This window comes from Oncorhynchus mykiss, chromosome 19 (assembly GCF_013265735.2).
Source record: "Oncorhynchus mykiss isolate Arlee chromosome 19, USDA_OmykA_1.1, whole genome shotgun sequence".
NCBI classification, from domain to species: domain Eukaryota; kingdom Metazoa; phylum Chordata; class Actinopteri; order Salmoniformes; family Salmonidae; genus Oncorhynchus; species Oncorhynchus mykiss.
The window spans coordinates 49464506-49485025 of NC_048583.1; the positions used below are offsets into that span (position 1 = coordinate 49464506).

The 20520-nt window shown below is 42.8% G+C and overlaps 2 protein-coding genes across 4 annotated transcripts in view; both read right to left on the bottom strand.

Annotated features, from left to right (window-relative positions):
- Positions 1–651: 651 nt before the first annotated feature.
- Positions 652–5484, bottom strand: LOC110498060 (cell cycle control protein 50A). Its single transcript, XM_021574624.2, has 7 exons — positions 4984–5484; positions 4691–4810; positions 4180–4287; positions 3949–4033; positions 2941–3084; positions 2644–2856; positions 652–2378 (listed from the first exon to the last, which is right to left on the bottom strand). Exons 1-7 carry the CDS (start codon positions 5230–5232, stop codon positions 2188–2190), a joined length of 1110 nt encoding a protein of 369 aa, XP_021430299.2. The 5' UTR covers positions 5233–5484; the 3' UTR covers positions 652–2187.
- A 5683-nt stretch (positions 5485–11167) lies between these two features.
- Positions 11168–20520, bottom strand: part of LOC110498061 (filamin-A-interacting protein 1) — a 47693-nt gene continuing 38340 nt past the window's right edge. The window contains exons 1-3 of one of the 3 annotated variants that reach the window (XM_021574628.2): positions 16923–18722; positions 12956–15965; positions 11168–12288 (exon numbers count right to left, since the gene is read on the bottom strand). In XM_021574628.2, coding sequence (XP_021430303.2) covers positions 12082–12288; positions 12956–15850 — 3102 coding nt within the window. In that variant the 5' untranslated portion in view covers positions 15851–15965; positions 16923–18722 and the 3' untranslated portion in view covers positions 11168–12081. Of the gene's footprint in view, positions 12289–12955; positions 15966–16918; positions 18723–20520 lie in introns of those variants that run through there. The other 2 variants (XM_021574627.2, XM_021574625.2) reach the window with 2 other exon arrangements.

The following is a 20520-nucleotide window of genomic DNA, read 5'->3' on the forward strand; positions in this document are numbered from 1 at the left end:
CCAAGACTGTGCAAAGCTGTCATCAAGGCAGAGGTTGGCTACTTTGAAGAATAAAAAATAGATTTACATTTGTTTAACACTTTTTTGGTTACTACATGCTCCATATGTGTTATTTCATAGTTTTGATGTCTTCACTATTTTTCTACAATGTAGAAAATAGTAAGCATAAAGAAAACCCCTTGAAAGATCAGGTGTGTCCAAATCTTGACTGGTACTGTATATTCCTCAATAAACTGACAGTTTCCACCTTGGAAAATTGGTCGGACAATATTATCCCGGAATTGTGAAAAGTAGGTGCAGCTCCTACATGGGATGAAACGCTCACCGTAGTCTATGAAGGTGGTTGCTGCCAATCTGGAAAAAGTCAGTTTCCCCGTATGGTGGAAAGTGACTGGCAATTGGTGTGTTCTCTGCTCAAATTTAGAGAAGCCTGGCCTGACATTCAGTTGGCAACTGAGAGTCAGTAACTTCTGAAATGTGGAAATTGTGATAGAATACCTGTGTGTGTGTGTGTGAAATAACTTGGTATGGGGCAATGCCAGTTTTATATATACACTAAATGACTGACAGGGAGCGCTGTTTTAAAGCCCCCACACCTCCATCTTGGCACTCCCCCACATTGTAAAATAATTTGGAAGCTATAGAAATACATTTACTAATGTCTACATTTATTTGTCACATTTATTCTATTACAGACAGCTTAATGCATACTTTAATCATATTCTGTAAGCTAAAAATAAACATTTATTTTGAAAGTTCTCATTTTACTGTCCCCAATACAATATGTACTTTTGTCCTTGAAATTAAATACTCTATAATTCCATTCATTCCTACGTGTATGTGGGACTTATATAGCTGATCGTTGGCTGCAAAGCCCCTCATTAGCCAAAACATAGCAAGCAAATTCTAGGGTTTATTTCCATCATTGGGCAACACCCAGGAGTGCACCTCACATTTAATTTCCATTAACATTGACGAGTGAAATAAAAACCAATCAATAACTTGCAAATATCATTTCTCACATTTGATTCACTTTTGAAATATCAGCAGATTATCCAATGCAATATATTAAAGAATAAAAGGGCAGAATTAGCTTTAAAAAACAAAGAAAACCTAAATAAAAATTCAAGTACTGCATAACAAATGTAACACTTTTAAAATGCATAGCATTTGGTCAACATTGAAATGAAGCTTGTTAAATGTTTTAAAATGCATTTTCATAGTCAAGTCAAAAAGTTCCATTGTAGAGACAACGTCAACAGCATTGGTCCATAAAACCTTCAGATCAAGTTGGCTATGGCTGTATCCTAAGAGGACAAAATAGGATTTCACACATACCATACTAGAGAAAACCAGTTTGACCAATACAGTAATTGATCAAAATAAAAATGTGATTAAACATTGACAAACCAATCTCAATAAGATCTCTTTTGTTGAGCGGCAATAAAATCGATAAGTGAACATTTTTTCGATCACATCAATAACTGCTTATATGCTTAAACAATCAACATGTCTATGAACTTTTTTTCCCCAATTCAAAACTGTTTGAAATTGCCTCAGAGGTATGTAAATTAAAAACATTAGTACATTCACAAACAGGAAATATTACAGAATAATATGTGTGTGGAACTTACATTAAAATATAGTGCCATCAAGCCATACAACATACATTGCTCAAATAATATACATGTTGTCTTTTGAGATACGATAAAAAGATAATACAAACACTATGTACTTCAGAACCACAGAGAACATTTTCAGCAGTCATCTTGTACAAAGACACAGTATCCTAAGCTTCCAGAGCCTTTTTGTGTCTCATCCCATTAATTTACAGGGTGTAACACACACACAGGCCTTTTTCAGGAGGGCACAATATTACAGACATATATTGTGTAGAACAGACCTTTGTCACGAGAATCCGCAATGGTGTAAGTTCTTTACAACAGATATCTAGAACATGCTGAAATTATATATAATCACCCTTCTGAAAAAACACCTGACTGCAGCCTTCCACTGGAGGTGGGAATGAGTGAGCTAACATTACAACACAAAACAAACATTTTAACAAACAAAGAGCAGTGCATCCAGGCTAAATCAGCAAGCAGTCCAGAGCAGGGCAAACTAGTGGTGGCTAGACCCAGGCATGCAGAGGGAGGAGGAGGTAGGGTCTCCATATGAGCAAGGCCTTCAGCTGGAAATATCTGCACTGTTACGTTTGCCATATCTGTAGTGGATGCTGAGGAGGACTAAGCCCAGGCAGAAGCAGACAGATCCCACAGTGATGTAAGCAATGCCCAGGAAGGGGTTTTTGCCACCCATCCAGGAGATGGCGCTCAGAATCATGCGCTTCCTCCCATCGAAGCTCCGCACGGGGTAATCTGAGGTCACATGGTTAAAGAAAATGACAGCAGCACATCTGGACACAAGGATTCTAAAGATAAAATTATGTGTCTTATGTAGACTTTGTGAATGGTAAAAGAGAATAAAGATTTATTACAGTAAGCATTGTACTCTACATAGGTTTATAACTGAACACAAACTCATTTGGCTCTGTCTCCTATGTGCAATGTTCACTCAATACAAACATATGCCTGCCACGAATCTCTAGATTGTGATGTATTGCAGTCTTTCTCAAAAGGATACTGTAGGTGACCTCCAGGATGTATTCTCCTCGGGGCAACGTGGGGGTCATGTTGTTGGGCTTCTTCTGGATGATGCGGTACAGCTTGCGGAAGGTGGGCAGGGCAGCGGTCCTCATCCACACAATGAAATCCTCATTGATGAAGCCATTGTTGTCAGAGTCTGATGGGTCCAGCTCAAAGACAGGCTTTCTCCAGTTCACAGGTTTGCTTGTGCCTGAAGGAGGAAAAAGGCCAAGTCAGTCATGATAATTTGATTATTACAAGGTAGTTGTGTCATTTTGCATGGTATGCAAATCACCTTGGAAAACTACAGTGAGGTTGTTGTTTCCACTGGGGTTCCTGAATTTGACATGCTTGTCCGTCCACCATGCAATACCCTTCTTTACCAGAGGAATTGCGGTTCTGGAGCCATTGGGGTCAATGTAATAGAGCTCCAGAGTGTCTGATGAGAAATACATGGCAGTCAATAGCAAGCCTGGTCTCTGAAATAGTGGACCAACACTGATGCTTCATGGCAAACTAGAGTAAAGCCACTCCAAAAACTCTAGTCAAGGGTTGGTCCAAATAGGTAGACGTTTATCTACAGTACATTTGTAAAGTATTCAGACCCCTTCCCTTTTTCCACATTTTGTTACGTTACCTTATTCTAAAATTCATTAAAACATTCCCCCCACCTCAATCTACACACGATACTCCACAATGACAAAGCAAAAACAGGTTTTTAGATATTTTGGCTAATGCGTTCAAAATAAAACAGAAATGCCTTATTTACATAAGTATTCAGACCCTTTGCTATGAGACTCGAAACTGAGCTCAGGTGCATCCTGTTTCCATTGATCATCCTTGAGATGTTTCTATAATTTGATTGGAGTCCACCTGTGGTAAATTCAATTGATTGGACTATATTTAGAAAGGAACACACCTGTCTATATAAGGTCCCACAGTTGACAGTGCATGTCAAAGCAAAAACCAAGCCATGTCGAAGGAATTGTCCATAGAGCGTCGAGACAGGATTGTGTCGAGGCACAAATCTGGGGAAGGGTACCAAAAAACGAATGCAGCATTGAAGGTCCCCAAGAGCACAGTGGCCTCCATCATTCTTAAATGGAAGAAGTTTGGAACCACCAAGACTCTTCCTAGAGATGGCTGCCCAGCCAAACTGAGGTCTGAATACTTTCCGAATGCACTGTAAATAGTTTTATATAAGTTTGTAGTTGCGCATTGGTGTGTGCCGTAATGTTACTAAGAGACTGCGGAACCGAAAATGGCAACTATTTGTTAAGTGAATTCCGCCCTCAAGTCTTACCATTGAAGAGGCTATTGGCGATAGCACCACATGGAGCAATAGGCTTGTCACTGCTGCGATACGGCTCACATTCCTTGCTGGGGCTCTGTAAAGAGTGCCAAGAAGATTCAGTGCAGCGTAAAAATAATGGATGTTTAAAGCTAACAATTAGGCCGACATCTATTCAATGTATAATGTGATACTTGACAGATGTAGCTTACGCCCTCACAATTTAGTGTACCTGTACCATACCTGTAGAGAAGTCTTATCTCCGTTTAACTGGCTGTCATCTCTGGACTTCACATAGCGTCTGTGATTCTGATAAAAGTTGGACAATCCGTAGTACATGAAGACGTTACTCTGTCGGGGAAGAATTTCAGATCAATGAGTAATAAATTAGTTTAGTTATTCATCGGATGAGAGAATAGGCCTTCATAAGACATTGCAACAATGCTGCAACTCCAAGATGAAAGTGCAGGAGGCTGAGAGTCTAAATAAGGATTTCCTTCACATAATAACATCATCCTGTAAAATCTATTTGAGTGCATAATAAATAACATTCAGGGAAATGGTGTAAAAAAGTAATGATTGATTCTGGATAGAGGCCGACCGTTAAGTGTTTCTAAATAGAGCAGCTAATGGACACTAAGTATGCCTCCAGTCCAGTTATTACCGATTGACTTGTCTAAACATTTAATTGTGATTATACAGTACTTTGAGGACCCAAAAGGGTAAATCAAGTTGTAAGTTATGTTCAGTTTACCTCAAATGGTTGATCCAGAGAGAAGGGTACGGAACAGGTACATGACTTTGTGTTGTTCCAGCTGTAGCTTTGAGAACAGCTGTAGCACGGACTTGACATGTCAACACCAGTGTAATCAATCTGTAAATTAGGGAGATGATCAATAACACTTAGCGTCAATTTAGCTAGCAATTACACTCAAAGCAGACAAACTGAAAGATGTTTAGCTAGCCAACAGCGTTAACCCATACACAATCAAAATGAATTGACTATGCTATGGTACCTATACTTTATGGATTGTTAGCTAACGTTACCTCGAACTCTTTGATGTTGTTTGACGTCACGAAAAGCCCAACGCCGATGGGGATGAAGAGGAGACCAATTACAAAGAAAGCAGGAAGAACAGTGCCGGCTGTCAAAATAGGTTGCCAAGCGGGCAGTCTTTGCTGTTTGAACGCAGTGTTGTCCGGCATTTTATTTGTCATAGTTCCTGAGCCTACATGGCCCGTAGCACCAGGCTGGTGTCTGTCCTCTTCTTTGGCGTTGTAGCTAGACGCCATCATGTCTGCAGTTCTCGTCGAACAAAATAATCCACACTGTCAACAACAGTGACAGCTGGCTGTCGCGAGTAAACTTTCGTTTCTAAGTGAATCAACCCGTTATCTTCTCGATAATGTTACGTAGCGTTAAATGTAATCATTTAAAAAATACAAACATTGTGGATTTCCTTTGGTGGGAATTTCGAGTTACCGTGAGAGCGAAAGTAGGCAGTTATGAGACTAAATCAGGAAATTTCTATTAATCCAAGGATGTTGCACGTGATCAGGTAAAGTGCACGCCCCTCTGATTCTCTAAAAAAAATACCCTTGTGAGACAATATAAATTAATCGGAATAATTTCTTCGGTGTGAGGCAGAGGTTTGAAACTCCCATCCGAACAGACAATGTTCAATTATAATTAAAAATAAATATTTATTGTTGTATAGGATGTATTCATCGTTAAAGCTGCAATATGTAACTTTTTGGCGAAGACCAATTCACATAAAAATGTGTGTTATATAGATCTGTCATTCTCATTGAAAGCATGAAGGATGCAATTGCGGGCCGCTGTCCGGGCGTTCTTGCATGTGGGCATATCTGCATTTGCAGGATCCCTCTTTATACTTCTATTGTTACATTTTTAAAGGACAGGCCGGAGGCAGGGGTGCTCCAGTCATTGGTGACCTGTCATTCAGGGCAGGTGGGGCTCTAGCTCATAATTTTATATATATGTCACACACACACACACACACACCGCTTGTGCGCATGTTGATTTTGTCCACTCACACCTGACGCAGGTTGAAATATCAAAACGAGCTCTGAACCAACTATATTAATTTGGGGACAGGTCAAAAATCATTACACATTTATGTCAATTTAACTAGCTAGCTTGCTGTTGCTAGCTGATTTGTCCTGGGATATAAACATTGGGTTTTTATTTTACCTGAAATGTACAATATCCTCTACACTGACAATTAATCCACAGATAAAAGGGTTCTTTCTAGTAATCTCTTCTTCTTTGGACTTTATATGGCGGATGGCAACCAACTTTAAGGTGCGTTACCACCACCAACTGGACTTGAGTGTGGACCTCAGTTCATCTTTCAATCACCCACGTGGGTATATGTTTCTAAAAACCAATGAGGAGATGGGAGAGCTGGACTTGCAGTGCGTCAAGTGTTCCAAATGGAACCACGTTCTATTATAGCGCCTGGCTACGCAGACTCGAGCAGTGTGGGTGCAATGACTGAATAACATGTATGTGTACATTTATTTTGCAACGCTTGCGCACGTGACGTGGGCGGTGTGGTCAGTATGTAAGAATTTTGTTCCTCTCCCCCTCAGAACTTATCCTACTGTTCTGACTTGGTGGTGCACATGTAACCTATAGCCTGTTTCAGAGAAATGTCATCATCGAATATTGTAAGTGCTTTCATTGTCTGTTTATATGCCCCCTTTATTTATCCTATGGTTCTGACTTGTTGTACAGGGAGAATACTGTAAGAACGGCCTATGTTCTGATTTCTGCGCTGCCTGTTTCAAAAGTGCTGAACAAATACATCCATTTTAGCTAGCTCATTTGTCTTAATCAAAATTACGGCTTACCTCTTATCCGCTCATTGTTCCCAATTGTTATATTGCTTATACATGTCTATATCATTAGTATCTTATTAATAATTTTAGGAAATATTGGAATGATGCATTTCATTGTTTTGCTTACTTTGTGAATTATAATTAGCCAATGTGCTTTTCTCCACGAGGACGGGGTACAATATAATGTTGTTGGGCATGTAACTGTGTTTGCCAGTGACAGTCTCTTCCTAATTTCCCCCCAAATAATTCTACAAAAAGATCAGTAATAGACCCATGTAATTCCAATTGATATTGCGAGAGCTGTTATGTTTGTGCGGTGCGCTGTCTGTGTGTTGGTATATTGTCTTTAAAAGTGGACCCTCGTGATTGTATTTTCCTTCCTTTTTAGACCACATGCTGTAGGTCTTATAAAATACTTAAAATGGTAGGCATACCGCGTCTCTCTCGCCTGTGTCTCTCTCTCTCTGTGATGACTTAAAGAAGAGTAAAGTTAAGGCCTCAACATCTTGGTATCTTAATTTCAGTCAGTGTCCATTTTGAAAGTGCCGAACGACTTGGCCTACCTTGTCGCAGGTCGTTTGCGTGCAGTTTCTTATACTTAGCTCTAAGTGTTAATGATGAAGATCAAACATTATGAATTTACTGAAAATAAATGTATTCATGTTTCTGTATGGTTCAAAACTCAATCATGTCGGCATTTGTTCATTTTGAAGAAGAATGCGATTCTTATTGAGTTACAGAAATCCACAAGGAGTTAGTAGAAACCATATTTATTTAAGCACGTCAGGTATGGTTTTTAAAAAGGCAGTAAATAAATGAGGCTGAATGATCTTTTTGGCTGTCAGATGAGGCTTCACTGATAGGTAGGTGTAGCAGTGGTAATGATTCACTCCACGTTATAGTACAATGAATGTATTGTTTAATGTTGTGTAGTGTCTTTGCTGGCATGTATAAAAAAATAGATTTAGTTTGCCCCATCATACTAAAATCGCCACTGGCTCCAGTACACTAGGTGGTGTTAATGCACAATAACATAGGATGCCAGCCACTGATAAGCCCCACCGAAGAAGGGGTGGTTGCCACAACGATAGCTAGCTAGCTGTACACCGGTAGTGTCCTTCTCCCTGCCTATTGGGCACTATGGGGTATGCTGGCACTTATCACCCACCATAGTGTTGTGCTAGCGGGAGACGGGGCGACCGGTAGACAGTGTCCTTCGCCCCCAGATGTCTGGCACTGTTTTCCCACAGATCAAATCAATGTGAAATGTATTTATATAGACCTTCTTAGATCAGCTGATATCTCAAAGTGCTGTACAGAAACCCAGCCTAAAACTCCAAACAGCAAGCAATAGAAGCTGCAGCTGTAGAAGCACGGTGGCTAGGAAAAACTCCCTAGAAAGGCCAAAACCTAGGAAGAAACCTAGAGAGGAACCAGGCTATGAGGGGTGGCCAGTCCTCTTCTGGCTGGGCCGGGTGGAGATTTTTTTTATATAACAGAACATGGCCAAGATGTTCAAATGTTCATAAATGACCAGCATGGTCAAATAATAATAATCACAGTAGTGGTCGAGGGTGCAACAGGTCAGCACCTCAGGAGTAAATGTCAGTTGGCTTTTCATAGCCGATCATTGAGAGTATCTCTACCACTCCTGCTGTCTCTAGAGAGTTGAAAACAGCAGGTCTGGGACAGGTAGCACGTCCGGTGAACAGATCAGGGTTCCATAGCCGCAAACACAACAGTTGAAACTGGAGCAGCAGCACAGCCAGGTGGACTGGGGACAGCAAGGAGTCATCATGCCAGGTTGTCCCGAGGCATGGTCCTAGGGCTCAGGTCCCCCGAGAGAGAGAAAGAGAGAATTAGAGAGAGCATACTTACATTCACACAGGACACCGGATAAGAAAGGAGAAATAATCCAGATATGACAGACTGACTCTAGCCCCCCGACACATAAACTACTGCAGCATAAATACTGGAGGCTGATACAGGAGGGGTCAGGAGACACTGTGGCCCCATCCGATGATACCTCCGGACAGGGCCAAACAGGCAGGATATAACCCCACCCACTTTGCCAAAGCACAGCCCCCACACCACTAGAGGGATATCTTCAACCACCAACTTACCATCCTAAGAGACGACAGAGTATAGCCCACAAAGATCTCCCCCACGGCACAACCCAAGGGGGGGGCGCCAACCCAGACAGGAAGACCAAGTCAGTGACTCAACCCACTCAAGTGATACACCCCTCCTAGAGACGGCATGGAAGAGCACCAGTAAGCCAGTGACTCAGCCCCTGTAATAGGGTTAGAGGCAGAGAATCCCAGTGGAGAGAGGGGAACCGGCCAGGCAGAGACCGCAAGGGCGGTTGGTTGCTCCAGTGCCTTTCCGTTCACCTTCACATTCCTGGGCCAGACTACACTCAATCATAGGACCTATTGAAGAGATGAGTCTTCAATAAAGACTTAAAGGTTGAGACCGAGTCTGCGTCTCTCACATGGGTAGGCAGACCATTCCATAAAAATGAAGCTCTATAGGAGAAAGCCCTGCCTCCAGCCGTATTTAGCACTAACTGAAGTTTATTTAGTGCTTTATCCGGGTAGCCTCATCGCAGTTACAGATATGGTAACCGCGATGAGGGCAGGTATTTGGCGGGTGGGAGTGAAGGACACTCTACTGGTATCCCTCCCGCTAGTTAGCAGGGTCAAAACAATTCAGATAATACATATTTTTCCCTTTTGACCCACATTCAAAACTGTCATGCAGGAACGCTCAAGGAGGGGCATTCATGTAAGAACCGATGGGATGCTTGTGGGTGTTCATGAAGGAACTGCCTACATGCAGGAACACACTGAATTGCGGGCTGCAGTTGCACACTAGTTGAAAGCAAGTCTAAGAAGTGGTAGATCTGTTCTATGTGCGCTATTTCTATGCTCCCCGTTCTTAAATTTAGTTTCTTACGTATTTTACATTTGATTAATACACCGTCTTCAAACAGTTGAAAATATATTTAAAAGCGGTCTAGATGGTACAATGATTCTCTACAGTAGGTGATTTTTAATGCACTGTAACGTTGGATACCAGACGCCTATAAGCACTGCATGGACAGAAATTCAACGGAAATTAGGCGAACTATTCGAATTTTAGCAACAAGGAAATGGCGGAGCAATTTCTGCATATTGCACCTTTTAACATTTTGAATTGATCACCTTGTGTCGCAGTGGATTTTAAAATATGCACTCATTGTTTCATTATGTTTACATGTGACACTGGACATATCATCCTCATAGGATGAGGCTACAATACGTTATATCTCAATTCACTGTAGTCTATATGATTTACAGTTTACCTTATTCAGACTTCACTGAAGTTCCCTCTGGGAAAATACTCTCATTTTAATTTTTTATATTCTATTCTAACCCCATGTTCACTGACTAATTTGTGACACAAAGCGCCCAAATAATATTTATGTTAGGGATGGATGTATATGTCAGTGATGTAATAGATTGCAAGTGGTAGATTTTTCTGGACTGACTGACTGTAGGTGCTCTATACTTGAATATTGCTTTACACTACACTAGGTTTAGCTCCAAGACTGTCAGCCAATCATAGCTTTCTCTGGTGATTTCCTGCTAACATCAACCGCAAGTCTATGGGGCCGCAGATCCCCTACATTGATGTGACCATCTCAAAGCCTCCAAGCCAGGGGCCTGGACCACTCTCTCGAAAGCTCTCTGGCCTGCTCCCTCCCTCACACTTTGACCTCATGGCATCAATGGTTGTGTCACATGACAATCTACCCTAGTGAGGTTTGACTGAATCCTTCCAAAATGTATCTATTCACCTCCTCAACTGAGCTTTTACTTTAACATCCCTGCTACTTCAGCCATATATGAACCATTCTTCTTTTTGTCCCACAGGCCATTTGCTCTGAGTGAATTTGCTCATATCCAAATCAGCATACAAAAAAGACCATCATAGAAAATGTATTACAATTTATGTTTCTTTCAATTGTTTCATCATGTTCACATTAATTCAATGTGTTCTATTATAATTGACAATGCTCATTGCTTGTGCATTGAGTTACGTTAAACTGTAAAGGCAGGTCTATTTTATACACATTTAAAACATGTAGAGATATTTTATTTATGGCATAGACATTACAAAATATATTTTGATGCATTTTGAATTCCTATATTTCTATACATACATTTCCCATAAGGGGTCTCAGGCTAGTTACGCTTTGACTCACAACAAACCCATCTAATGACACTGGTTTGATTCTCTCATTGGTCGATTGAGCAAATTAGAAACAATATTATTCTTTCATTCAGAGGGCACATGGTTGGTGATTGTAGACACAGGCAGCTTGTTAAACGAGTTGATTTTAATTGCTCTATGGCAAGTGAGCGCTCCACAATTGAAAGATGACTGTGACAATTTGGCTCTCCAGTGTATCACAGCAGAAGCATTGATGTATACGGCCATTTGTTTTGATATATTTTCCTGTTTATATATTTTCCAATTTCATAACACACAGTAAGTCAATACAAACACTGCCTAGTCAGTAAATGAATGTGAGATGAATTAATTACTATAGTGAGTCTGGTTCAACTGATGCCTTGCCCAAAGAATGCATCTAAAATAATGAGAACATTAACATTGTCCACTCAATGTTGCATGTATTCTCAAAACAATATTCTGTAGGTCATCTTTCAAAAAAAATAATGGTTATTTAAAAAACTTTACATAAAAAGGACACGTTTAATTTGCTGCAAACCAAATGATATGGCCTCCATATTAAATGCAGTACAAAAATGCATAATGAAAAGCTCACTAGGTGAAGCAGTCCCCTAATGAGTACATGAGTACATGAAGCAGTTAATAGCAGTTAATAGCAGAACTAGTTAGCAGTTAATAGCAGAACTACCTGACAATACACCCTCCCCTTACAAAATGCACACATGCCAGCGCTTATCAAACAACGCAGTTCAGTTGATTTCATCCACATTACACACACTGAGAACAGAATATAAATAGTTTCTAAAAATATAATATATTAGATATGTGTACTGTTTTCAGTTAGACAAGAACACAATGATCAACTCAGGCTCCTGCTCAATAGAGAGGAGCCAAACGACTTTCCCTTGTCTGAAAATCCCCCCTCGCTCTCTGTCTCCAGGTCATTTAATGGTGCCTCTATACTGAGCACCTTTGACCCATAGAACATTACTATGGGTTGGCAGCTTGTTTGACTTCAGTTCCCTGTTAGTGTCTCTGGCTCTAACAGCTTTTCCCTCCATTTTGAAAGGCTGTTGTGCTGCTGATTGTAGATTTCTTCAGCTCTATCCTCATGGACTGGCTTTCTGCTCTCTGCTCCAGCCTCATTCCTCCAGACATCCCCAGGGCTCCCAGCATGGCTTTGCCCGTCTTCAGGCCCTTGGACATGGGGATACGGGTGAGCCCTGCCCGGGGTGGGTGGACATCATGCTGGGCGATAAAGGGATAGGATAGAAAGAGGAGAGGGGGTGAGAGACGAGGAGGCCACAACAGAGAAACGGGTAGAAGAAAAGGATCAATTACTGAGGGGGAATATCAATGAAAACATTTCCCTTAGAGAACATATACTATAGGAACTGTCCTTCTTTCAAGACCAACTCAGTGGGGGAGTAATGCTGAGAGTCATGTTACGGCGTATGGCAGCCTACTGGCTATGTGCTGCCTTTCTTCTGTCAGTAAGGGTGTTTGTGTGAGAATGAACACACTGAGCAGCAGCTATAAGTGACAGGATGATTGTAACATGGTGGCAGATTGCCACATCATTAGAGCTCTGTTGTCTGGAGGGCTGTTGATAAAGCTCACTCTGTCACGCTACCATTTGCCCCACAAAGACCTCATTATACCACGCATTCAATGAGATGCTACCTTGTCGCCCATCAATATGTTACATAACAGAAAGGAATGTACATGTCCACAATCTTTCAAAATCATTATTTTTATAGTTCATAAACATAATTATTTTCATAGATTTCCTTTTATTAGATTCCTAATTTAATTGTCGGTGCATAGGGTTAACACAACTCAAAGTATACGTTTGAGCCAGTTAATAACACATTAACATAACAACCAGGTGAATTGATGTACTGAGGAGACTCACCACAGCTTGTGTTGGTCTGGCAGGGGTGGACGTGACTGCAGTGATGGTGATGCTGCTCATCACTTTACTGGGTGTGGTTTTGACAGTAGTGGCACTATGGCGAGGGGAGCGCAACACTGTGCCTGTGGATAACATCATCTCTCTGCTACACTCTGTTGCCATGCCGACAGGCCTAACCACCACCTTGGGTCCTGTGTTGTTGTGGCCCTCCGAGGGGCCCTTATTGAACTGGGAGCCGTGCAGGTGGATGTGAATCTTGTTGTCCTCTGTGGTGGTGATGATACTGGCATTGGAATTGTACTTCCTGATCGGTGTGGGGACCATCTGTTTCTCAGGGGTCACCTTGAACACGGCTCGGCCCATGGTCATCTCCTGGGGCTCTGGGGAGGTGGACATGTTGGACACCATAGAAGCGCTAACTGTCATGATGGATATGGGTGATATGGGTCTGCCTGATGAGGAGGAGGCCTTGCTGATCTCTGGTGACTTGGCCCTGGAGATGGTGGTGACGGTGACCGGGGACTTGGACCTCTCTGGTCCCCCTGGCCCGGCACTGGCTTTTCCCCTTGAAGCTGCGGCAGTGTGGGTGGGAATGATAGTGATCCGAGGCTTCTGGTGGCCCTGCAGGGTGGGACTGAGGCTGAGGCTGGAGCTGGAATAGAGGTCCTCAGTAGAAGGACTGCTGATCTCCAAGGTAGCCGTGCTGTTCTCGTGGTCTGGGGTCACTCTGATGCGTAAAGGCTGCCCTTGCTTCTGGGACATGGCCAGATCAGAATGCATGGATTCACTGTTGACATGGACAGACTTGTCCAGATTACCACCCTGAGGGATGATTTCCCTCTTCCTCATCCAGGGAATCCAGGACTTCTTCATGCTGAGGTCAGCAGCAACAGAGGGTGAGTAGCGTTCATGACCACCAGCTTTCTCTGTGGGTTTCTTGAGACCCTTCTGTCGAAGATTACTCATGATGTGATTCTCTTCCTGGACGGACTTCCTGATGAACACGGCTGGGGTGTCCTCTTCTGCCGTCTCATTGGCCAGCGCATCAGTCTGAACTCCTGTGGACGCCATGGCAATGTCCACCATCCTCCTCCCGTTCAGACTGGGTCGTAGAGCGCGGCTGTGGCGCTTGGTCACCTCCAGCTCTTTGGTGAGGTGGAGGACCTCAATGCTCATGTTGTTCTTCTTCTCCTCTTCCTCTAGGAACCTCTGCTGGAGGAATGAGTAGTCCACTTGGAGTTGAGAGAGCTGGTCTTCTTTGTGCATCAGCTCATGGATCTTCTCCTTGAGGGCTACCATGTCATTCTGCATGTCTCTGGTGTTGGCGTTCTCTGTCCTGCAGCGCTGTCGTAGGTCTGCCTCCTGGCTCTCCACCTCTCCATTCTCTATTGCTTTAGTCCTGGCGATCTGACTCCTCATCTCCTCCACCTGCTGGGAGAGAATGTTGGCCTTGTCTTGCTCCGTCATTAACTTTTTCTCCAGCAGGTCATACTGATCCTCTGTCTTTATCAAATCGCCCTCCACAACCTCCAGCTGCTTGAGACGGTTTTTCAACCGCTCTATTTCAAACGTTAGCTCCTTCACCCTGTTGTCCTCTTTCGAACTCCCATCTGACAAGCTTCCCAGTTCCCTCTTTGCTATGTTATTTGTGGATATATTTTCTGCCTCCTGCAATCCATCTGACCTCTTGTTCATTTGGCTGACTTTGGAGCTCAGATCCTTGCTCTTTTTCATTTCACATGTGAGCTTAGTGCTAAGCTCTCCTTTCTCTCTGGTGAGGGTCCCAACCTTGGCCTCCATCTCTGATTTCAAAGTCAGGAGCTTTTTACTCTCCTCTATCAATCTCTCAGTCACCTCCATGACCTTGACCTGCTCCACTTTGAACATCTTACTCAGATCATCCCTCTTCTTCTCCTCTAACAGCATTCTCTCCATCATATTATTTTTCTCATCAACCATTACCATAGTGAATGATTTCAGCTTTGCCAGGTCATCTTTAAGGCCCTGCTCAGTCTTTTCCAGTCTCAGCTCAGAGGATTCCATCTCTTTCATGCGTATCTTAACGGCCACCAGTTCGTCGGCAAGCTCCTTTGACACGTCCTTCTCTCTCTCCAGAGTGGCGTGTAACTGGAAGCACTCCGCCTTGCTGGCATTGAAAGCCCCCTCTAGTCTCTCCAGTTCCACCATTCTCCTCTGGAGCTTCTCCACTTGCAGTTTGAGTTCTTTCCCTCGACTCTCTTCCTCCTGCAACCTCTTCCTCAGCTCCCTGCACTGGGCCTCTGCCTTGGTGATCTCCTCGTCCTGCCCTTCCATCTGAAATACCCGTTTGCGGAGGTTCTCCAGTTCAGTCATTAGGTTAGAGTTCCCACAATCCCCTTTGCTGATCTTGTCCCTCAGCTCGTCCAGCTCCTCCTTTGACGTCCTCAGAGCCCCGTTGCTCTCCTCCAGCTCCTCCTTTGACCTCCTCAGAGCCCATTTGCTCTCCTCCAGCTCCTCCTTTGACCTCCTCAGAGCCCCGTTGCTCTCCTCCAGCATGTCTTCTGACCTCCTCAGAGCCCCATTGCGCTCCTCCTCTGACCTCCTCAGAGCCCTGTTGCTCTCCTCCAGCTCCTCCAGAGTGTGGGTGAGTCCAGACAGCTTGACATCCAACTGGCGGTTCTGGGACTCCTGGGTGGCCAGCTTGGCTGTAATCTCCTCCTGCTCCTGGGTAAACTTGGCCTGGCACTCACTCAGCTCGCCCTCCAAGCTCAGGGCCCTCTGTCTGTCCTCCTGGGCCCGGGCACTGGCGTTGCTCAGGTCCTGCTCCCTCTGGGACAGCTGCTGGGTCAGCTCCTGGACCCTCTGGCTCTGCTGGTCCATCTGCTCCAGGTGGAGTTGCCGCTCGTCCACCAGCATCAGGGCAAAGGACTTCAGTTTGACCAGCTCCTCCCTCACCTTCTCCAAACGCTTGGTGTTCTCCTTCTCTTTACGGACCTGGTAGGCTTTCTCATTCTCCAGCAACCTCTTCAATCTGGCAAGAGAAACATTTTTTTTTACCATTAAGGATGTGTAAACTGTTCTGCTGGACTGTACATCCTAGAAGTAATTTTATTTGGCGTATCATTCTGTAATGTAATCTTTCACAAAGAAAAATATAATTTAAACATCATTCACTTCAGCCAAGCTTGATACTTTGTAGCACAATCATTTTTTGAATTTCTACAGAAATGTCAAACCATAGAGAATTGGTCTCACATGACAGGAGTGATTGAACACAATATACAGTAAGCTGCCATGAAACTTAAACACTGAGATACTATTTATTTACAAGACATGACTACTGATATTTGCTGCTGCTACATACTCTTTGGGATGTATTCAATCATATTTATCAAAAGGGATTCCCAATTAATAAACCTGATAGATGTTAGCCTGATTTCCTCTGGATCCGTTTATTTTACTGCATAAAGGATGATCAGGATAAGGAAGGATTAATGAAAAAACACATGATTCTGTGTCACAGGGAACAATGATGGGTCAGATCAGACACTGAACCCTCCACTAATTCTTTCTGGCTCAGACAGCCATGGCTCGCACACTTAATTTGGCAAAGAGCTGCAGCACACTGAACGATCTAGTACACTAGGAAAAACTGCCAAAAACTCCCTTGCTGTTTTCCATCCTTGCTGCTGAAATCAAGACTGAGAAAACAAAATGTGAGTGAAAGTTTGATTAATCCCCCACTGAGTCTCTTTTTCTCTCTGCTTCTTTTTATGCTGTGCGTGTCCATGTGAGGAATCTCTCCACACTGAATGCAAAGTTGTCTTGGGAACTCTCCTAACCATCTTTTGCCTGAAGTTTTTATACAGTAAATCTCACAATGAGCTAGGATATCAACCAAGAAACATATTTCTGACTGCAGTACATTTTATACCAGCAGAAACATTTGCACTCTAAACAACTTAGACACCAACCAAAACTTACCCACTATTCTAGATGAACTACAGGAGAGTCCATGTCTAGCATGTTTGCCATAGTACAGGATCCACTCCAAGTTCAGAGTTGGCATTTCTCCACAAGAACTCTACCATCACATTCCAAGCATGTCATCAGGACAATGAAAGGTGAATAAATGCTGTGTGTGTAGCACCGGACTTTTAGCTGGTGACGTCAACTCACCCATAGGCAGTTAGGCAGAGATCTGTGGGGCTGTGGTTTAGACTGTGAGGAAGTAGGAGGGACCCTGGTCAGATGAGGGCGTTCTTTACACTCCTCCTTAATTTGTTTCCCCCCTTTCCTGTGTTCACTAACAGGCAATGTGTTTCAAGAGAAATGGCTCCTACACACAGGCTACTACAAAAGCCTGTGTACACAAGTGATTCAGACACTTCTTACATTACTTAAAGCGGTCTCCATAGACACAGCGCTGTTTTGGCTAAGCCAAATTCTGTTGATGGAAAACAATGCAAAGTAGCCCTGTGATTCATCTCCTAATACCCCTGCCTACAGACAGGAAGCTTTAAGCTCAGTAGGAGAGAGGACAGCGAGTCTGTCTGCTGTTGTGTCATCTTGGGAGATGAGGATCTGCGTTCTGCTCCGTATAAAGCTGACGTATAATGGGGAAAACAGATAGGGATGAGCCAGTTCCGCTCCCTGGAGGTGAGGAGATAGACTCTATGAACACTCGGACACATGGGAACCCTGACAATGGTTTTATGAGGTGCTGACTCTGAGCGATATGGTATGGATCAATACAGAGACCGTAGGCCTAGAACTCTACAGCTCACAGACAAACAAACAAACTTCTGTCTTCAACAACAAGAATGAATGGCAATGCAATGAATCTGTAATTAACTATTGTCACAACTTCCACTGAAGGTATCTCCTCTTCCTGTTCGGGCGGTGCTCGGCGGTTTTCATCGCCGGCCTACTAGCTGCCACTGATCCATTTTTCGTTTGTGCCTGTCTTATTGTTTACACTTGTGTCTTATTAGTTGATTTCGGTGGGTATATTTACCTCCGCTGCCTGCTAGTCTTTGTGCGGGATTGGTTGCTGTGGTTACGTTGTTAGGGGTGCGTGTCTGCACCACAGGGTTTTCTTTTCTCACGGCAGTTGTGCCGGTTGGTATGAGTTTAGGAGTAGAGGTTTCTCCTCTGTGTGTAGCCTTTATTTCCCTGTGTGTGTTAACCTCATTTGGGCGTGTTTCAGTCCCATGTTGTAGTTGGGTTGGGACTGCTCAATAAACAATTGTGCCACTGGGACTTCCTTGCTCTCCTGCTCCTGATTCCTGCACCTCCCTCCTTTAGGAGGTACGTAACAACTATCCCTTTTTAGAGCTCATCATACTTCAAATCAAATTTTATTTGTCACATGCACCAAATTAAAGGGGAGTAGATCTTACAGTGAAATTACCTCTATACAGAGGATGTGTTGAATTCTAGATTCTAATAGAGCAGATCTTTTGTTTATGTTGAAGGATTATGAGCATCGGTATCATTCAAATCCCAATGCCAAGTCAGATCACCATGTCAGCCTACTGTACAGAGTATCATCCAGCCTCTACAGCAGGGGTGGATAACTCATTTTGCTCCACGGGCCGCATTTGGTCTTCACCGAGGCCTGGAGGAACACACTTAAAATTGGTTATATTTCCCATCGTAAAATGTTTCTAAAAATAGTCCTCTATCCATTGCTTTGCATCGATTGCTCCCTGACTGTCTAGCTTCGGTTTCGATGACTGTTAGCGAGCTGGACAGAGACTTTTGAGCCATTATAATTTCTACACAGTTTGGTTTTAGTCATTTCAATGTCGATATAAGATTTTTTTGACTGAAAAATGAAAAATAATAATATAATAATAATATATATATATATATATATATATATTTTTTTTAAATGACTCAAACCACCCCCTAACCGAATTGAATTGGCTTGCCATCGGGATCTGGTCTGTGGGCCGTATGTTTGACACTCCTGCTCTACAGTGTGCCACTTGATCTTCATACACACTTACCCATGTCCATAAGTCATTGACACCTAAGCAATCGGCACTCTAAAATTACCCTCACACAAAGGTCACAGGCATGATGTCACTGTCAATTGGGCCTACAGCGGCAAGGTCACATTGGGGAGAAGTCACTCACACCTGACCTTCAGACGTAAAGTAGAGCTCCCTATCTCCCTGGAGAAACAGTAATTCAGGAGTTAGTAACTGTGGTCAAACGGCTGCCCTGTCAAACCCATCAGAGGTGTAGCAATGTCCTCAGGAGCCCCTCGTGATCTAAGGCCAAGTCAAAGTCTCCAACAAGCAGCAGCATTGACCTTTAACTTCTTATGGCTGCAGGGGCACTATTGAGTAGCTTGGATGAAAGGTGCCCAGAATAAACGGCCTGCTCCTCAGTCTCAGTTGCTAATATATGCATATTATTATTAGTATTGGATAGAAAACACTCTGCATTTTCTACAACTGTTTGAATGATGTCTGTGAGTATAACAGAACTCATATGGCAGGCAAAAACCAGAGAAGAAATCCAAACAGGAAGTGAGAAATCTATTTTAAACCCATCACCTATTGAAATTCACTTCCTAGGGCTTCTACTAGATGTCTAACGTCTATAGAAATTTGAATGAGGCTTCTACTGTGTTGTGGGACTGAATAAGAGGGGAATGAATCAGACTACTGGCAGAGAGCCAGTTCCAGGTCACGCGCATAGCACATGATATCTTCCTGCGTTCCGTTCCTCCTCAAGACACAAAGGAATTCTCCGGTTGGAACTTTATTGAAGATTTATGATAAAAACATCCTAATGATTGATTCTGTACTTAGTTTGAAATGTTTCTTCGACCTGTAATGTAACTTTTTGAAGTTTTTGTCCGAAGAAAAGGTCGACCAGCACCAACGTTTGGATAGGTTTACCAAACGCGCTAACAAAAGTAGCTAATTGGACATAAATAACAGACATTATCGAACAAATCAAGCATTTATTTTGGACCTGGGATTCCTGGGAGTGCATTCTGATGAAGATCATCAAAGGTAAGGGAATATTTATCATGTAATTTCTGGTTTATGTTGACTCTAACATGGCGGCTAATTTGACTATTGTTCTGAGTGCCGTCTCAGATTATTGAATGGTTTGCTTTTTCCGTAAAGTTTTTTTGAAATCTGACACAGCAGTTGCATTAAGGAGAGGTATATCTATAATTCCATGTGTATAACTTGTATTATCGTCTACATTTATGATGAGTATTTCTGTTGAATTGATGTGGCTATGCAAAATCACTGGATGTTTTTGGAACTAGTGAATGTAACGCACCAATGTAAATTCAGATTTTTTGATATAAATATGAACTTTATCAAACAAAACATACATGTATTGTGTAACATGAAGTCCTATGCGTGTCATCTGATGAAGATCATTAAAGGTTAGTGATTTAATTTTATCTCTATTTGTGCTTTTTGTGACTCCTCTCTTTGGCTGGAAAAATGGCTGTGCTTATTGTGGTTTGGTGGTGACCTAACAATCGTTTGTGGTGCTTTTGCTGAAAAGCATATTTGAAATCGGACACTGTGGTGGGATTAACAACA